This window comes from Cavia porcellus, unplaced genomic scaffold (genome assembly GCF_034190915.1).
Source record: "Cavia porcellus strain 051 isolate PalLab524CR breed Dunkin Hartley unplaced genomic scaffold, mCavPor4.1 scaffold_26, whole genome shotgun sequence".
Taxonomy (NCBI): domain Eukaryota; kingdom Metazoa; phylum Chordata; class Mammalia; order Rodentia; family Caviidae; genus Cavia; species Cavia porcellus.
In genome coordinates, this window is record NW_026947509.1 from 39,579,581 (window position 1) to 39,599,798 (window position 20,218).

At 40.8% G+C, this 20,218-nt stretch overlaps 1 protein-coding gene across 3 annotated transcripts in view; it reads left to right on the forward strand.

Moving 5' to 3' along the window:
• Positions 1-1,827: 1,827 nt before the first annotated feature.
• Positions 1,828-20,218, forward strand: part of Dock10 (dedicator of cytokinesis 10) — a 266,509-nt gene continuing 248,118 nt past the window's right edge. For all 3 annotated transcript variants that reach the window (XM_063237241.1, XM_063237245.1, XM_063237242.1), the window contains exon 1: positions 1,828-2,093. In XM_063237241.1, the coding sequence (XP_063093311.1) occupies positions 1,971-2,093 (123 nt within the window). In that variant the 5' untranslated portion in view covers positions 1,828-1,970. The remainder of the gene's footprint in view (positions 2,094-20,218) is intronic.

The following is a 20,218-nucleotide window of genomic DNA, read 5'->3' on the forward strand; positions in this document are numbered from 1 at the left end:
ATAAAATAAATCAGCACTGCTTTTTAAAATATGTTTTTGCCCCATTTTTTAAAACTCCAATTTGGGGGCTCATTTATAGATTACAAGAACTGGCTCCCGTGATATGAAATCAGCTTTTATCATCAGAGGAGCTTGTGGCCTTGTTGCTGAGAATGGCTATGGTTAACTTTAGGGGAGCTCTGGTCTTTACAATGAATATTGCTTACTAGCTCTGGAGGGGAAGATATGTGCTGCTTAATCTCCAGGAGAAGCTTGTCACATTGGCTTCCTAATATGTACTGGGCTGTTCTCATTGTCAGAGGAGTGCAAGAACTTACTGTCTCTACAGATGGCTATAGTACTTTTCAGGTGAGCTCTGGTTCTTATTTTGGGTGTCACTCTTTTGGCTCCAGTACAGATCCATCATTCCACTGGCACAGACTTTCTAGCTTCCACTGTGGACCTTTGGGCCTTGCTAGTGCAGGCTCATGAAATAGTTTTGCATGAGTCATTGTCGTCGGCTCTAGGTTTCAGCTGAATTCATGCAGGTTATTTCCATGGGAGCCAGGCCTTCAGCTGGATTTTCTAGGTCTTTAGTGTTGTGAACAGATTTCATGCCCTTTCTTTGTATTTGACTCCTTGGGTGACCATTATAAATAATACTATAAATTTTGTGTCCTATAATGAGACTGTTCCTATATTAACAATGGGAAAGCATACAGTGCAGGACAGGACCCCTGTACCTTACTATGTTCCATGTTTTGAAACCAGGTGGTTTAGATGGTACTACTTCACTTCCCAAACCTTCCAGAGCTTCTGCCCATGATGATTTCTTCACTGTGGTGAAATAATGCCAACCAGCGTTTCTGGCTAACTGAAACTAGCTAACAAGAAGCTGACCAGAGTATCTGATCAGCTGCTTAAGAATTTTTAATACCAAATGTGTCCATTCGGTTGAAACTGTATGTTATTGGCTTTAGAAAAGCAAGGTCAGGGATCCTTAAGGAGCTGTTAAAACCCACAGCTCTTGGAGAGGATGCTCCAGCTCTCTGCAGACTGTTATCTCAGGGAGGGTAGGACAGCACTTCCACCCACATAGAATTTGAGAACCACCTTGCCCATGACTCAGGATGAGCCATCCTGGAAGATCTAATCAACTAGCTGGAGACTGGGCAGGCCAGATGGAGGTCTGACAAGAGTGGGAACAGAAAAACAACACAAATGTGAGATACAGGCCCCCTGTATCTGATTCGCTAACAGGTAACACTACAACTCAGTTCTGGCCTACTGGTCCCCAATCTGGAAATCTCTTACACATTACTGTGATGAACATTGGTTTTTAGCTCATAGTAGTATCAGCTGCTATGTAGTAGGTGCTTAATGAATGAATGCTCAGTGCAGGTGTGAATGAACATGCACGCTTATTTCCAAAGCTCTGCTTAAAGACGTTGAGCAAGGAAGACTTAAGAATCTGGGCTTAGGCAATGATACTGGGCCCCAGCCACCAACCCCTTAATAGCCCCCTCTTCCCAGAGCGACAGGGAGACAGCGCCCACCCCGCGCGCTCTCCAGCCCCAGAAAGCAGGGGATCTCACCCGCAACGCGGCAAGAGCGCCCACTCTCCAAGCACCCTCCGCCCAGGGCGCAGCGTGGCAGGCCCCGCCCGGAGCCCCCGCCTGCAGTTCCCGGGAGCAGCAGCCCCACCAGGCTGGGCGGCGGGGGCTCTGGATGCATCGCCGCGAGGCCCGGGGCCGCCCGCCGAGTTGGCCGCGCGCGCCCACGGGCGCGCAGAGTTTGGAAAGTCGTCGCGAAGCTTTGGCGGCGTGAAGGGGGTGGGAAGAGTGGGGTGCGAGAGAAAAACCCGCCTCTCATGAGTTGAGCGAGGAAGAGGGAGGGAAACGCTCCGAGTTCCGCTTCCTGAACGGCGGGAGGGTGCAGAAGCTGGCGCGGGCAGGACCGGCGGGACGCACGCTCCGGGGCCGCGGCCGGCGATGGCCAGCGAGCGGACCCGCAGGTTCACCCGGAGCCTACTGAGACCTGGGCAGGCGGCCGAGCTCCGGCACAGCGCCGCGTCCGCCGCCGCGGTGGCGGTCAGCAGCCGGCAGCAGCAGCGGGTGAGTGAGGCGCGTCCTCGCGCCTTCCCGCGTCCGGGGGTCCCGGGGGCCCGCGCGCCCCTGCCCTGCCCTGCCCCGCACCGCCGGCCCGCGCTCCGCACGGCCTCCCACGCTGCCCCTGCCGGTACCCGGGAGCCACCTCCGCGCCACCTCTGCAAGGCGCCTCGGGGCCGCGGGACGCTCGGAGGAGCAGCCGCGTGGGCAGCAGAAGTGCTGCGTGGGAGGCGATGCACCCAGGTTTTAAGGAGGATGGGAGGGGTTGGAAAGGCAGCCACACCTGTGCTAGGCGTAGGGATGCGCGGGGCAGGGACTGCAGGCGGGACTGCAGAACGGAACCCCTGGGGCTAGGTCAGCAAGGCCCTCTCAGAAGGCAAAAGATGTGACCCCCAGGTCCTCTCCGGGCTAAAAGCTGGGACCCCACCTTAACTCTAGTGTGAATATAAATGTACTTGGCGCAGCTCTCGCCACAAGGTGAAACCCACAAACCACTTTATAGGGCTGCACAAGGGATTGGGGTCACAGACTGGAGGAGACCAGGGTCATTCAGTGCCCAGTGGTTTCTGGTGTTTCTCTGAGATGTTCCACGGGGTTCTCCCTCCAGCAAGGCTGCACTGGTTACTTCCTTATTGAAACAGCCTTCAACAGCTGGGTGATTTCCACGGGAAGTCCCTGGGGCAGCAGCCAGCGTCTGATACCCAGATCACATCCATACATCTCCAGATGTTCATAAATTCCAGTAGGTGTCACACTCCTGGGTGGAAGTGACAAGTGAGAGGAGGGGGAAAAACTCAGCACGAGTGGCACAGGGAAGGGAGTGGGAACAATCTTACACCAAGATCAGACCAGCGCTCTGGCGCGCAGCCTGACTTGGCTGACTGGAATCCGCGTTGTGTGTTTCATTTTCCTTTTTGCCTGTAAGTATCATTAGGAATTAAACGGCTCTTTTAAAAGTGTCAAAGAAAGTATTACTCTTGCTGGTCACCAATGAGGACAGAGCCAAAAGCTTCCCAGAGCCAGTTCCCACAGCCAGGGCTATTCTCTAAAACCAGAGGTCGGAAAGTTGAACAGAACGGAAGCAAATTGCTTGGCAGAGGGAAAAGGCACAGTTGCCCAAGAGCACGGGGTGACGGGTGTGAAATGACTCGGTGGCCAGGGAGCCTTGTGTGCCTCTTACCACAGCCTGCAATCTGCAGCCACCCAGAGAAGCGTCAGCTGTTATCCCACACTTTGCCAGGGGCAGCCTGTGGTCCGATATCATATCTACATTTGCAGGGCCAGAAAGAAACAGAAAGAACCTTGCGTGCGCGCGGGGGGGCGGGGGTGGGGGTGGTGGTGTAATTAATATCTTCAGATAGCCATACAAAGTAATTTTTTACTTTTAAAGGATCCTTCAGGATTGCAACTTCATCATTCCCTGCCACTTGTTTTACGATAACTTTATTTTGCAGTTGGTGCATTTTACAAAATCTCAATGATGCTCTGGTAGAGTAGCACCACGGTGACAGCATGCGATTGAAATAAGCAGCACGGTGTGTGTGTGTGTGTGTGTGTGTGTGTGTGTGTATCAGTGGATGCTCATAGGATTTTTGAGGCACTGGAATTTTTACAGAGTATCTGTACAGTAGTTCCACACACATACCCTCTTTTCTCCAAAATAATGTGAGACTTGAGACCCTGCTGGCATCTTATCACAATGAATAAGCTCAGTGTCTTCTAGATTGGTGGGGAGGGGACTCACTGGCAAAGGTGCTCCGGCCCCCTTCTTCAGCACCTTGGCCAACACTCTCTGTCTAGCTTGTGCCAAAACGTTTCATGGGATCTTACACATCCAGGCAGGCAGTGTGGGCAGCGATTTTGGCAGTAAGGCTGGTGCTTGGCACGGCTCCCTGTAGGTTAGCTCTTGAAGGGAAGCAGGATGATGCCAAATTCTCTCAAGTTGCCACCCACACTCAATGAGATTCTGAAGGACAGGGCACCCCTTTGGAACCTAAAGTCATACCACTGGACCAGTGGTAAAGACGAATCCTGGTTTACTTGCATTGATCCAGCCCGTTTGGCCCTTGATTCATAGCCTCAAAGCTTTGTTGTCAAGGCAGAAAAAAAAAATGGGATAAGGAATGATTATGAATAGCTCACTTCAGTATAGTCTGGTAGGACTGCCTGTGTGAATTGGAGCAAGCTATCATCTGTTGAAACATATTTGAGGGACAACAGAAACTCCTCTGGGAAAAACTATCTGTGTGCTACATGTAGACAGTGTCCTTTCTGAAAACTCCAACAAAGTCCTTGCCAATGTTTCTGAGAGATTGTAGAGTATGAACTCTACCCAGTTTAATACGGATAGATGAGTTGTCAGATTAACCAGGTAGTTGTGGACTATAAGAATGAGATTGTGCTTGTGTGTGTTCACAACTCCCCGCCACCTCTTTAAAACGTGTTGCAGAAAGCAGACATCAAGGGCATGACCAGAGAGTCAACTCTGAGAGCAGTTTCTGGGGAAAGTAGAGATGTATATGAGTCAATCTTGAGCTCCATTGTAACCCAAGGCACCAGAGAGGGCTCCTGTACATGCAGACCCCTGGTCAGAACCCACTTTATTTTGTATCCCTTCCCAGAACAATTTTGAATAAAAGCCCTACCTTTTGAAAGGAGAAATATATGCTCTTTAATAGATATCTTAAAATATTTTTGTAAAAAATAATGGATAACTTCTCATTCAAAGAAAAAATTAGGAGATCAAGTTAAGTAGTGTCCTGAGATTCCATTGCTGATTGTCATACAGAGCAAGCTTTTCATATCTAAAGTGATTGGAAACATTTTTCATGCATCAGAACTTGAGTTTTGTGTTAATTTGGTTGAATAACCTACCATGTTAACTTCAAAATGGTAATGCTAATAATTGGAAATTCTTTCTTAAAAGAAATTTTCTTCCAAAATTCATCCCATGAATCTGTGCTTTCACATAAATTAATTCATTTAGTTTTCTAGTCATTAAAATGTAATTTTAAAATTCGTGTAACTTTCTCTGTACCTAATTGCATTTTAAAAGAGGCATTTTATAAGAATAGGTAACTATTCTGCCAAACATTACATCAGAATTGGGGTTATGGAAGGTTTTTGTTGGGTCAGAGCTTTGGAAGATTTGGGGTAACAGAAGGTGAGAGGTGCCTCAGATGGAGTGGTGGAGGGAAAACACAAAGGCAGACGGTTATTTGTAAAAGAAAATAACTCTAGTCAATTTTTGCATTAAACATTTTGTATATTTCTTAAACTAGAGCATACTACTTTATTTGCATGTTCTCTTTAATGTAGTGCCTTTGTGATTTTTTTCTATTGTACAAAAGCTCTTCTGTAACTCATTTTTTAACTGTGCCAAATTTTGTTGATAACTTCTAAAGATGATAAACTCTTGAAAGACTTCATCAGAGTTAACTGACGTGTTTGGCCCCTGCCCACCCTCCTAGAAAGGCTAATGGGGTAAAGAGGAAAGTATTTGCTTCAGTAATCACAAAAATTCCATTTTCTTGCTTTGATATTTTGTAACTGTTCTATCCCTTAAAATACTACCCTGGGTATTTTAGGGAGCTTTGTATAAGAAACAGAACCTTTGACCTGTCAAAAGAGGTTTGATAGAGAAGAAATGAATATGTAAACATGTTTACATGACCACAAAAATTTCCTAGAAGTAAGAACTTCCTCCCCTCTGAACTGCATGACATTTACTAGTTGAGAATAGGAGGGATTTTTAAACATGTAGTGGAGGAGACGAATTTACCAGCAGTCATGCTAGAAGTAAGTAAAAAATCCCCAAATTGATATTAAATGAATGAAAGCCACACACTTGTTTTACTGTCAGTGTCCAAAGCTAAAGCAAAATGCAAAATAAAGGCCTGTTTGTTTGGCATTCATGGCAGTCTTTTTTCTTCTATTCTTTGATGTATCTCTTTATAGCAAGATCTAAACACTTTCGCAGAAACACACAATTTTTTTATATGAGGAGTTTCTCTTGACTTCTTTGCTTGGTCAGAAAAACCAAATTTGTTTACAGATCAAGTTTGATTGTTATCAGCTAATACTTGGAATTCCTCAGAAGCACTGGAGAAGTAATTTTGAAAATAAATGGCTTTATGAACTTCTAGAAGAATTAAAAAATGAAAGAAGGAGCCAACATCTATGGTTTTGGCTTCTCTTTTCCCCCACAACCATTTTGTTAGGTGCCCAATATAGGAAAACACGAATAGTAAATGCATAAGGCAAAACATTCATTGAGAACCTACAAAATGCCTGGCACAAGAACAATTCTCAGAGTAGTTGTACAAGGAAGTTATCATTTGTCGCAAGGTACAGAAATCACAGAGACTCATGGGGCTAAACAGACCTTGTTCCAATTTAAGTAACTGCTGTGGAACATCCTTTACATTCTGAATGGTGAGTACAGAGGGTTAAGATCCTAGTAAACTTCAAGCAGTTTTGCAGTTTTGTAGCTGTGCCTCCTAGTGTCTCTCAGTTGGAGGAAGAGTTTGTTGGTGTTGCCTTCCAACCCCCCTATATATAGCTCTACCAGAGGAACAGGAAGTGGGTCTTCCCACTAGTGGTACAGAGAAGCTGTCAGCAAACACAGCATTCATCTACCTTTCCTCTGAGGTTAGTAGCAACATTAGACTTTGTTTTGTGCATCCTTAATAAATATATCATCCTAAAGTAACTGGAAGCTCAATGGTTCAGTCCTTAAGGCTAAGACTGACTCAGTTACCCTCATCTTGCATCTGGCAAAGCCTTAAGCAAATTGTGAAAGGAAATAGGGTTAATCCTTCTCAAGTCTTCTCGGACTGCTTGCTTGTCCATTCTCAAACTCCTCATACTGGTCTGGAATGTGCCTCATATTTTCTGATGCATTGTGTATCCTGGAGAACACATTTCTATTTATCTAGGTTGTCTTGGAATTCTTATTCCACATTCTGTTCTCTTCAAAGGAAGTATTGAATGTGTCTCACAAAGATGCATGTAAGACAACAACAACAACAAAAATATAGCAAGGAATCAGAAAACAAAGGTATCTTAAAAATAGTATCATTAGGAAAGTTAAATGTAGTCAATGGATATGATAGTAAATAAAATGCATAAACACTAAATCCTATAGTCTTGCTAAAGATATTCCCGGCGGCCAAATAAACATAAAAACAGCATGACATTAAAGAAGTTTATAAAGTTAAAGAAAGTAATTTGATCTAGACGTGTTCAGATACAGCTTTTACTGAAACTCAGGAGACAAAATACATTTCCTTCCTTGAGATTTTTCAAAAGAGGAGCATGATGTACAAAGTACATTTCAAGGGCCAGGGACACTGATATCAGTTGGAGCTGACTAGAAATGAAGAACCTCAGAACTCACACTGGGCCTACTGGCTCTGCACTTTAACAAGATCATCTGCTTACTTGTAAACATATTAAAATTTGATTTAAAAATTCATTACATCTTCAACTGTATTTTTGTAGTATATCACCTGGTAAAGACATTACATGAGAATGCAACCACATGTGTTTTATTCTACACAACTTTGAAAGTTCCAAGTATGTCAGGGACCAAGTTTAGATCACCTAAGACTGAAACTGAGAATTGGTTAATTACTAGACAACTTTGGTGAAATCTCTTGCTGATTTGTATTATATTTTTATTTTTCACCTTAATTGTAGTGTGAACTTAATTGAAGCTTTTAAGTTCAAAAAAATGTTTGTACCATACATTTAATAGTTGCAATCTAGATCAGCAGAGCTCTTAACCCTGGGTTAGGGTGTGAGAGTTCACAGTCTAAAAATGTGTTACAGGGTGAAACAAATGTTACCACCCATACAGGAGGGAGGGGATGGTAAATTGGAACTATTTCAACCGATGTTTTAGGGCCTGGTTTTTTTTTTTTTTTTTTTTTTTTTTTTTTTTTTTTTTCTTCCAAAAACACCGAGGTTGAAGCTTTAACTCTGTGTGATGTTCTATGGAGGTGAAAGTCTCAGGGTACATTAGATCATGACAATGTGGCTGTGTCCTTGCATTTGTCATTTCTCTGCCCCAGAGTTCTCACACCTCATCCTGATTCCTTGGTTCTCAGATGCCCCTTTTCAGGAAGGTTATCCTGGACCAAGTGCAAGTATTCTTCCTTGCCTCCACCCTCTGGTTCTTTTGCTTCATACCTCTCACTGTCATCTAAAATATCATTTCAAATTTGTATTTCACTACTTTTATATTCTGTTAATTAAGAAACTAACATTTAGGGGCAGGGGCTTCTTACTGCAGACCCACTTAAGGCCATCCAGGAGAGTGCTGGGTGCACAGAAGGGAGAGATCACAGTGGAGCTAGGATCTGCTGCTGTGTCTGATTATATTGTGCCCTGATGCTCAGTCTCCTCTTCACAGTCTGCTGATGGAGCTCAATGAGCATCAGACTGGCAGTGAGACCAGCCATCACTGGGGGTGTCCTGCATGCAAGTGCTTCACTTGTGCATTCGCTTCAATCCTTACAAGAACCCTGTGGCAGTGGGTTGTTTTCCTTACATTATAGAATGGAAAGAGTCTTAAAGTCCAGGAGCAACTCAGAACCACATCAGCTGACTCATCAATGGTGAATCTGGAGTCCCATGCAGGGAGCCTGCCTCCCAGGCTGAATTCCTCCTGACTACAACTGTTTTCTGGTCCCACCAAGCAAGAAAAGTTTAGCATCATTAAACACACAGTTGGCATCCACTACAGGGAACAGTGAGGTGAGTGGCAATTTCAGAAGACCCACCATAGGAAGAGTTTCTTAATAAGGGAAAAATTGCATTTTTTGCTCTGCTTAACAGTCTATGACTTCTCTGCAAGATGGGGCATGTGGGATGACACCCACATTGGACACTCTTTGAGTGCTGCAATTTTTCAAAGACTGGATTGGCACAGAGTGGGTTAAGCTTTGCAAATCAAAGCTCCTTCCATTCTGAAAGAGACATCATTTGATTCTTCTCCTTCTACATAAAATATATATGGCAAGATAAGCACTGAGTAGTCTATTGTATCTGCTATGTGGTTTCTTGCAGTCTTGATTTTAATGTTGATGTTTACAAGTAAGTGCCTTCTTCTCCCATTGAAGTGATATTTGCTTGCCTCTTATTCACAACAGTGCTAATGTGCTGGAAATAAATGCTTGTGTTTGCTGGACTCAACATGTTGACCTACATTTAATAATGGAGAAACAATAAAACAATAAATGTGAGTGAGTTATCAGCAATGGAGAAAAGCATTTGCTTTGAAAATGTTAATATTTTGCAATTGGATTGAAGTGGAAATGAATTAAATCATCAAAAGTTCATCTAATTTGTACCATTAAAATGTAAAAATACTCAATTCTAGTTCATACGTCTTCATAGACTTGGGGAAGCTAGGGAGCTCTTTAATTTAAATTATATACCAAAATGCACACTTCAACAAAAGGATCCAGAAAGGAGTCTGTTTGAAAAGGTAACACCATTTATGATTAGTACAATGAGCTTTTCTTCATATAATGATTTTAGTAATTACCAATTTAAATGACTAATTAAGGCTGTCAAAATGACCAATGACTTTTGGCCTTTTCAAATCACACATTCTATAAAAAGAACACAGGCATGAACATTTGACTTGGCAGAAAGCAAGCAAAAAAACTTAACGAAACTTACTGTTCAATGAAATAGGATAATTAAATTATTCTTGAATACCCACTGTTTATTTGCTATGCTCTTCAAAGTCCCTTTGTTCCAGCTCTTTAAAATGATAAAATGAAAATTGAATTCAGCTGAGAAACCTTCACAAAGTGAATGTGATGTTAGAATTTAGTCACTTTTTTGAAGAAAATTCAAATATGGAAAAGTTATGTTTTTCCATTACTTGCTTATTAAGAATCAGATATTTATTCAAAGATCTTATTTTCAAACGAAAAAAGTATCCTTGTTCGCTTTAAAACATGTCTATATGGATTGCTGTGAATCCGTCCTATGTGTGAAACTGCTAGTAATAAAATTTATGGGCATCCTAATGTGCAGAGATAAGATTCTTTTAGGATCTTTCTGACAGCCCAACAGGAAAGGTTCATTCATTAACTTCAGATTTTTGAAGTCAAAAGCCATTATGTGGTTGCTAGCCAATCACTTTGAGAAATACATCTTTTTATCACTAGGAAGCAATGGTTTCCATTCAGTGTAACCTTGGCCACGGCTTTAACTCCCTTTGGGTTGCTTCTAAAATAAGATTGGACACTAACACCTTGAAAAATGCTTTCTAGTTGTAAAATCTATTTGTTACTGTTTCTGAGAGTTTCAAACAGGACTAAAATAAAACTGTCTTCCTTGTTGATAAGTATATCTGACTTTAATGAAGGAAGTAGTCCAAATATTCTACAACCAAATTTGTATTTCAACAGTAAAGTGGTAATATAAAACCTGGTTGTTAGCTGGGCCTGGCAGTACATACCTGTAATCCCAGGAGGATGGGAAGTTTGAGCCTAGTTTGGACAATTTATCGAGACTCTGTCTCAAAGTGAAAATAAATAATACATTAATTGGAAATGTTCTGGGAAAATTCCCAAGTCCGTACCAAACTAAATGAAAGACTGTTTGCACCATGGAGATAAGAAGGTAGCATGTAATCTTTATAGTAGGGGACTGTTGGGTCTTCATGCCAGTGGACTGTCACAAGATGATTCCTCAAAGGCAACAGTGCTGAATTTAGGAAGAGTTTAGTTTATATACAATTTAGAAGTGGGAGGTACAAAGCAAGTGACAAAATGTTACATAATTGGTTACATACATTGAATCATATTTTGCCAGACAGGCTAGTCTTGAAACAAAGGAATTGTTTATCAAAATATAGAAATACTCCGGGAGAAAGGGGAGGGGGCCTTACAGAGTGAGCACAGTTAATTAAGGACATCACTATAATATAGGAGCATTCGTGGGAGGGGCCCTTGAATTAGTGCACGGTGCCTTAAGGTGTAGACACTTACACTAACTCAGTGCTCATTAGGTATGCAGCTAGCCATCGAGGTCAATTGAATTAAGCAAAAACCACAGAACAGAAACTTGGTCAGAGACTTTTAATTGATCCTGAAATATCTGTAAGTTTGCAGTCTTGTAAATGTGTTCCTACATTTTAATTGTGTCCCAACAACAGGGCTAATCATGTGGCTCAGGGGTAGAGTGCTGGCTGAGCATCCAGATCACCCCAGGGTATACTCCCCTGGACAGAAAAAAAGGGAATGGCTATTTCATATCCTGAGGATGAATCAAGTGCTCTGGAATTTGGCAAATGCTCACCAACTGTGGCAAGTTTGAGCAAGCCAGTCTTCCAAATTTATGGACTTCAGAGGCAAGCGCCCCATCTCATATCTGTTTTACTTGTGCTGAAGAAAAGACCTGCCTGCTTTGAGAAAGTATGGTTTTTCACATTCACTACAGTCCTCTGGCTTACGGTCCAAGCCAAGCTCTTCTCAGTATGCACCTGACTCAGATATGGGTAAACTCTCCTCCCAACTGGGTCCTAGCCATTGGCAAATAGTGATCACTTCTCTATGTCTACATCTGTCTCTGAGTCTGATTTTTATCTCTCCCTTTCTCACCTCCTTCTCCTCTGTCATGTCTGAGAAAGGTAACGTGATCTTCCCTGGGCCCAGTGTGATTTCAGAAGTGTGCAAAGAGGGCAGATTCTTCTTCAGCCCTGTGCTTGGAAAGTTCTAGCAAACTGATGCTCAACAAGTTATGGGATATTTTATTCCACAGTTATTAGTTGACTTCTAACATACAGGTCAGGTTGGTAATTTACTTAAACCCATTCCAAGGTGTCAGGCTGGTGTATTTTGGAAAAGTCCCAGTCTGTTATGCCAAAAAGGCAGAAAGGTGCTGTGGGGTAACAGAGATAGACTTTCATAGACTGGTGTGCAATCTATCTGTGGTAGAACTGTTTAAATGACATTTGTGTGCCCATGATTTAATTGATATAGGTCTATGCTACTTCTCTTGGACTTGGAGGGTGATTTGGAATGGATTTGCCCTTATATTTTCAATATTCTGACAAAGCGTCAAGGTGAGGATTGTGGTTATTTTTCCTATATTTTAAGGATAGCAATATCCTGGCAGACAGTAAGTGCTTACTACCTGCTTATCAAGTGGAGGAAAGAGTGACACACTTGGAAATGATAAAAGTATAGATTAAGCATGTCAAAGGAAATGAAGAACCCTGTTAACAGTAAAGAAATCCTTAGATACACTTAGAATGAAAATACTTTGGTAGCCAAAAACTAACATAAGAGTTTCAGCTGAATAACAGGAAATTGAATGAAATTTAATTCAAGAGTCCCACAAAAGATTATTTAAAAATGAGCAGGTAGAATGCTGATTAACCTCTGTCCATACTCTGGTTAAACTCATGAAGTTGGACCAAGCAGGAGCACCAGCTCCTTACCTGCTGGATGCCCAGGAAGCATAAATAGTCTTGGGCTGGGCCACAATGTTGCTGGGTTTCCTGTGGACATCGCTAGTGGTCATGAGGCTGATGCTGATTGAACCAAGCAGGGTGCACAGAACAGTTGATTGAAGCACAGGAAGCGTGGGCAGCAGAGTTTTGACAGCATTTTGTTCCCAGCCCCATGATGGAGAGCCCTTCATATTTTTAAAAATGAAAAAAAAAAAACCCTTAATAAGTTATCAGAGTTGTGTGATTTTATCAGTGAATATAAATGCTATTTAAATCTTTGAAATCTGGCCTTATTTCCTTCAGATTAGAGGCTTCCTCATAAAATGTTGTATGACTGCATTCTTTTTTTAAGTTCTGATTTTCATATAATGCTCCCTTTTTTATAGTTATATTTTTCAAACTTTTATAGCTTCATTAACAAACCAAAATAGGAAAAATAGAAGCACTGATGATCCCCCACAATCCCCCTGAAAAGCATCCAGGATGCTTGCTTGAAGCAATTATCAAATATGTACTGAAATCCTTCTTTGACATATATTTGAGCCAGCATTGAATACTTCAAATTTTGATGAATGTCAAATGATTTAAGATAAATTTTGTGCTGATAATTCTTTCTGCAGATTCTATGTATTCTTTATGTGTCAACACAACATGAAATTCATGCTGGGAATAAGAAAAGAGAAATTGTGCTTTTTTTTCTTAATATCCTCTAAGCAAATTTTTAGATGTAAAGGAAAGTTTCATCTAGATAAACTAAGTCATAGGGAGGTTTAAGTGGATATGGTTTGGGTAGCGGGGCAAGGTTGTGACAGGATCTCGACCTCAGCACCTGTTCCCCTTCTGCCAAGTGTTCCATCTGCCACCATCTGGTTTCATACCATAAAATGAAAGCCTAGAATCCTGGTGTTTCAGGGACTCTCCTGTAAAAATGGATGGATCTCTCAACCCACAGAGCCCTACCCTAAGAGGAGTCTAAATGGGTACACGTCCTCCTAACCTGGGGTGCTCCTGCGTCTCTTCTTGAGCATCTCAGGTCATGGTTACTTGATGCTTGTTGAGACTCAGTATGGGTGTCTCAGAACCTGTGGCTGTTTGGCAGGTCACTGAAAATGTTTGCCTCCAGTTCATTTGTGGATGAAGGGCCCTATCTTAGCTTGCAGATACTAACCTGGATCATAATACAGCCTGACCTGAATGCAACTCGTGCTCTTATTTAGCACATCCAGAGGATTAAATCTCACTTGGCACAGTGTGCCTTTCCAGTCTTACTGTGCCTTTCCAGTCTTACTGGTTGTTTCTTCAGCTTTAGTCACATTACAACCATTTAAACTTGTGGGTGTTTTCCAAGTATGCTGTGAGCTCTTCTGCCACTAGCAGCTTGGAGTGTCCTCCTCTTCTATCCAGTTGTTCAGCTTCCATTTGCCCTTTGAGACACACGTAATTTTTCTATCACGTGTTGCATATCTTAAATCTCCTCCTTTTTTGTGACCCCATTTAGCTTTTTGAATGCATTCATCATTTTTCATTGTAATTATTTAGTTATTGGCTCCCTTCATCACACAGCTGAGGTTTATTAGCACTTAATGCAGGAGTCTTGGTTGCAGGGATGGGCAACATAGATGCGTATCTATGACTGTTTCGCACTCAAATATTGTGATGTGGTATCCTTTCATTCTTCTTACTTAGCTGCCTTCACTGTGATCTAGCTTTGGAAGTGGGGGCTCAGACATTCATGTTATGCCTTTGAAAGACTGAAGTAGGTTTAAAGACTTGAAAAGCATCCGTCTAATCACTGCCTTTCAGTGAAATGATGCCACTCAAAGGAAAAAAAAATGCATGTTAGGCCTGCGATTCCTTTAGTTTTTAAAGTGCATAATCTGTCATTTCTAATTAGAAGTTTTAGCTCTTGAACATTTCTACAATTTTAAATATTTCTTTTAGTTACTAAACCTATGGCATGTGTACAACAACAGACCGACATGCAGAGATCTCTCCATTGAAGCCCAAGCCAAGTCATCCCCGCAGCAGAACATCAAACCTTCAGGTTTAATGCAGTGTTGGCAATTAAATAAGTGGGTGATAAATAAGTGGGTTCTGGCTCACAATTTGGACAATTTGGTTCTGGCTCACAATTTCAGTCTCTAAATGGTGCATCATTACTGTGCTAGACTAAGGCTAGATAATTTGAATTGTACTAGGTACCGTCTTCTTATGACAGATACTTGTTTTCTACTTTGAAACTGTGAAAATGTGGCACGAATAGAAGAGTATAGAGAACATATATTTACCCACAATGGATAAAAGTAAAATATGTTTTAATGGAAAGCACATGACTAACACTTTTGTAAACCTGTCAGCCACATCCAGGCTGATTCACTCCCTTCCCTGTATGTAACTAGTAATCAAAATGTTGTGCTCATCATTTGCCTTTGATTCACTTTTTATCTTGAAAAATAAACACATTTATGAAATCATGGGCAAAAGAATATAAAAAACCTCATGCATCTTTCTGCCAGAATCTACAGATGTTACCATTTTACTACATTAGAATTAATCTTTGTCTCAGCATCTTTATATATACAAAGAGAAAGTTTTGAAACATTGGAAAATAAATTGTATACATAATGTTCTTTTGCCACAAATGCTTCAAACATTTCCTAAGAGAAATTCTTTTATGTAACTTTAATGTAATAACCAAAATTACGAAATTAACTTTGATCCAATGATATTATATAAGCCATAGATACTGTTTTACTAATTATCCCCAATAATTTTCTTCCTAGTCTCATTAGTTTTCCTTGATCCAGACCTGTTTTTGCAGCCTCTCCTTGTCTTCTTTGATCTTGAAATTCTAAATATACAGGCCAGTTCCTCTGTAAAGTGGCCCTCAATTAGGGTTTAGGCTGAAGTAGCTTTCAGGTTGGATTTGACTGTGTTATTTTTGTTGAGTGTCACAAAAGTAATGCGATGTCGTTAGTGCTTTATTTGAGAAGAGATGTGTCAGCTTGTGCCATTATTGGTGACTTAATTATGATGCTGTCTGCACATTTCTCCACTTAAATCAATAATAGGTTCCTCTCAGTAACCAGTGAGTAACTTGTGAGATTTTCTGAGACCCTTCTGCTTCTCTTAGTACTTTTTGTTTTTAATTTCACCATGCATTGATGATACTTACCTGACATGCTTATTCCTGTGGATGGACATTTATATATTTTCTTTTCTCTTATTATACACCGTGCTTCCATGAATATCCTTTTTTGAAAGCTCCAGTAGCATACATGTACAGATTTCTCTAGTGCGTACCTGTCTACAACTTTAGAATTACTGCCAGTTTGTTTTCCAAAAGGACTATGCTACTTTCCACTCTCATAATCAGTGTAAAAATTTTTTTCTTCAGCTATTTCCTTGGTGGTAAACTTATTGTCAGACTTTCTAATTTTTGCCAGTTTGGTGGACATAAGATGATATCACATCACTGTTTCTATTTGCATTTTCTTCTTAGCAAACAAAATTGAGAATATTACTGCCCATTCTGTTGGTTTTTTTTTTCACACCTGAAGAGATTCTCATTCATATGGAAAGTATGTGAAAAATCAATGGTTAGATTATATATTGTTTTGTAGGAAGAAATTTGTTAAATTCGTTGATGTTGCATTTTGAGGTCTTCTTAGCATTTTGTCTAACGTATTTTGGGAATTAGGAACAGCACCATTCCATGGACAAGTTACAGACTTAATACTGACTTTATAAGTGTCCCACATAAAATCCTTACAATGAGATTCATAATAATAAATATAAGCAGGTGTCTTGATTTAAGAATATCCCAAACACTTCACCTTTTGTCCAAAATGGGAGACAGTGGGGCTATTTAAGGTACACAGTTTCCTGGCCCCAAATATTTCTTATGCAAATGTTTCTTTGTTTAAATAAAAACGGACTATACTGTCAAGTGCATTCCATTTGAGTTGTATAGAACACCCAATAGATTGTAATTTCAATTTTTCCTAAAATTTTTTATTATTTAGTTTTTGTATGAGAAGATTTTGTACACTTCTTGGCTTTAAGATTAGCTGAATAGTCAGAGTCTACATTGGTATAGAGCATGTTGTTTTGAGGATGAGTTTGATGTAGAAGCCTTGTGTTTCTATCAAAGTGTTGCAACAGATGAGCAATGGTGAGTCGGAGGTGTTTGTGGAACCTCACTGTGTGAGTTTTGGATGGTGAAACTAAACCTTTAAGGAAGAGATGAGAGGCACTGCAAAAGCAGAGCAGGCAGCTCAGGCATGAGGACAGTGTTTGCAAACCTTTTAGAGTTTTCAACGATAACAAACCGCCCACTGCGATACATATGGCGTGGGTTTGCCATCACTGCTCTAGGAGACAAGAACACAGTGCAAGTAGTTAAGTAACTCATGCAAGACCATAGCATTTTAAATGTTAGAACTGAAGCTCCAGAACTCACAACTTTGGCTACTACATTGTAAAATACTGTGTGTGTGTGTGTGTGTGTGTGTGTGTATTAGAGCATTAACAATTTTAGAGCCAAGTGTCAAAAATGCATAAGTGAGAAAATGTGATATAATATTAGTACAAAACTGGACTTATTTTGTGTTCTTTGGTCATTTATTAAGTGTAAAAACAGCTGACCTGGGGATGTACCTCAGTGATATAGTACTTACCTATCATGCATAATTGACCCCTAGCTTCAATTGCCAGTCTCTCTCTCTCTCTTTCTCTTTCCCCTTCTCTCCTCTTTCTCTCAAAAGTCTGTAAGTAATTGTTTGAGAAAATAATTACAACTGGTGCATAGCTTAGGTCAGTAATGGCCCACCTACAGCACACGTGCCACAGCAAGCTCTCAAAGGCTCGACATCGCTGGCTTAGGTTATTTAATGGCGGACCTCATCTTCGTATCAAAGGAGTGACCTTTGTTACACTGACATGGCCATGTGTCTCCAGCTGCGGTCAGACATACTGAAAACTGTAATGTTTGAATTGTAGGTCCTGCAGAAGAACTGGAAAAAAAAAAAAAAGCAAATGCAGCAAAAATAACAAAAGGACAAAAACTCAGGACTGTGTTATATTCTCTGCATTAATGGAGCTAAAAGACCAAAGTGCACATTCAAAAAAGCTGAAAATCATTGAATGTGTATTTTTTCTAGGAGCCCAAGGCAGTTGCTTGCTGGCGGGGTGAGACAGAATGAAGCCCCAGCCCAGGAGGTGGAAGGCTTTTCATAGAGAAATCCTTTCTTGGATTTATGTTTTCCTAATTTCTCCCACTTTATTAATGTGCCACATTGGTTCAGATAAACAGTCATAGCAGTTTTGTAGGGGAGAAATAATCATAAATGGGCATCCTTGGGTGGATAGGGCCATCTCTCTCACCTAGAGTGAGAAAGCACAGGTACTGCTTAGCTCTAGTGGAAATGAAAAATTGGTCAACTGATTTATTTTCCTGCTATGGAACCAATTGACTATTACCTGCCAAGTTCTCTAATGGATGCAAGATATATTGTTTTTGTTTGTTTGCTTTGTAGTTGGTAGGTTATTTATTAGAATGCTCATGGGACATGAGTTTAACTTACTTACTTGGAGACATGGTTGCATAAAGGATATAGAAGATAGGAGATGTAACATTGGACACAACAGAGGTGTGCCCTGTCACATCGGTGATTCTACTTGAGACAAAACTCTCCAGCTTGCATGTCTCCACTGCTTTTAGCAAACTCCCTTGACTGTTGTCCAGTTCTTTCCAAAGTACAGGTCCTGAAACCAAATGTTGACTTGTTATATCTTTACAGTAGTTCTGAAAAACAGTGGATGTAAGCAATAGTCTATGCCACACATTTAATGGCTTGCTTTTATACAAGTACGAATGTGTATGTGTGTACGTGTGTATGTGTGTGTAAAACTCAATATTCTTGGGATCTAAACCAATTCTATTTTTTTACTAAGAATAAATGTTCTAATGCACATGAGAAATTATATTTATGAAGATGGCAATTGTTGAAAATGATGAAGAATATTACTTCATTTATGTCATGGTGAGAAGCTTGCATTATAGTTTCTGAAAATTGCATCACCTCACCACTGCCATTAAGTTAACAAATTGTCCCTTAGACTCTTCAAATAGACTGTCATCTCTGGACTCAGAGATGAGAAATCTCCCAGGATACAGTACAAGTGTCAGTGTAATATCTGTTCACCCAAATAATAAATGAATTTTAAGAGACCAATGTGACAAAATACAGGGGAAAGATACTTTTGAAATATTGTAATTATCAAGGTTAAGTTGTTTAGGAGTAAACAACTTTGCTTCATGCTTCTCTTGTTGTTTTTCCATGGCTTTACCAATGTGTTCACCATATTTTATCATGGTTTTTTCTGTGACTCATTTGTTCTGCTCCAAACACTTACACTGACAACAGATGAACAATAATGTATATCTCACTCTCAACAAAATCTCAAGGATATACAGTAAAAATTGTTACTACTCTCCCTTTAAAAGTGTTATAGACTTCAATATCCATGTTAAGACTATTCACTTATGAATCATTCGTATGAGAGTTTTGGAATGGGGAAGGAAACCTGGGAGTGGAAGTTTTCCAACTGTGCAGCGTCACGGAGTTAAGAGCACAGTCTGTCTACATTGGCAAACAGGTATATGCTGGATTTATATCTCTGACTCTAAGCTTGCCTTATTGGAAATTCATACTCCACAACAACATGCTTGTAATTTATACACGTGTAGGGAGGGATTCAGCTTATTGGTTCAGCTTTGTCCGTTTGTCACATAGCTTGATGGAAACCATGGGAACTTGCCTGACTTCTCATATTGGGTTGCTGATACTTAGCTTTGTAATCAAGAAATCAAGAGACCATACTTTGTAGAAAATGAGGACTGATCATTAAAACATTCAGTATTTCCATTCACCCTTGTATACAATCCTGAAACCAAAGCCAGAGATAAAGGCGATGTTTGCTACAGAGGTTCCAATCATGGAGGAATAAACACTCTATTTCAGAACAGTATTTGATGACAAAGGGAGAAAGAACAGGCCACTTTCTTGATATAAAAGAGTAACCATTCAACAGCTAAAACCAAATGAAAGCCAGAAGGGAGCAAATGCCAGGAATATCAAAAATGGGTATAAAGAAGAGAACCAGGCAGGACCCTGGGACCCTGAGTGGATTGGCTTGAGGATTTGTATTTCAGCCAGGAAAAAAATTAAGCCACACTCTTTTGAGCTTTGAAGTTGCCATCCCCCAAATTTACAGTTGCCTCGTTTTAGTTAACCATGAGTGTCTGTTTCACATCTTGAGAACCCAGGGCCTGTATTAGTTTGGGGAGTGTGGTATCCCTCCCTATCTGCTCAGGAAACAATCGCATCATGTGGTTGGGTGACAGCCCTTAGTCATCCCAAATGCCACACATAATAGCAGGGGTCCTGAATCTATGAGGAGCAGCCCACAGAGAGCCTTGTGCCAATGTCAGAGGACTGGTCTCCACTGCAGCAGAACCCCGGAGGCTGTTTTCCCTTACTAAACTGCTAGACTGTTCCAAGCAATTCAGTAGAAAGGTTTAGAAAATGTACAGCCATTCAATAAGCTTGTTGTTGCATGGTAACAGAGTGAAAAAAAATATGACATCTTG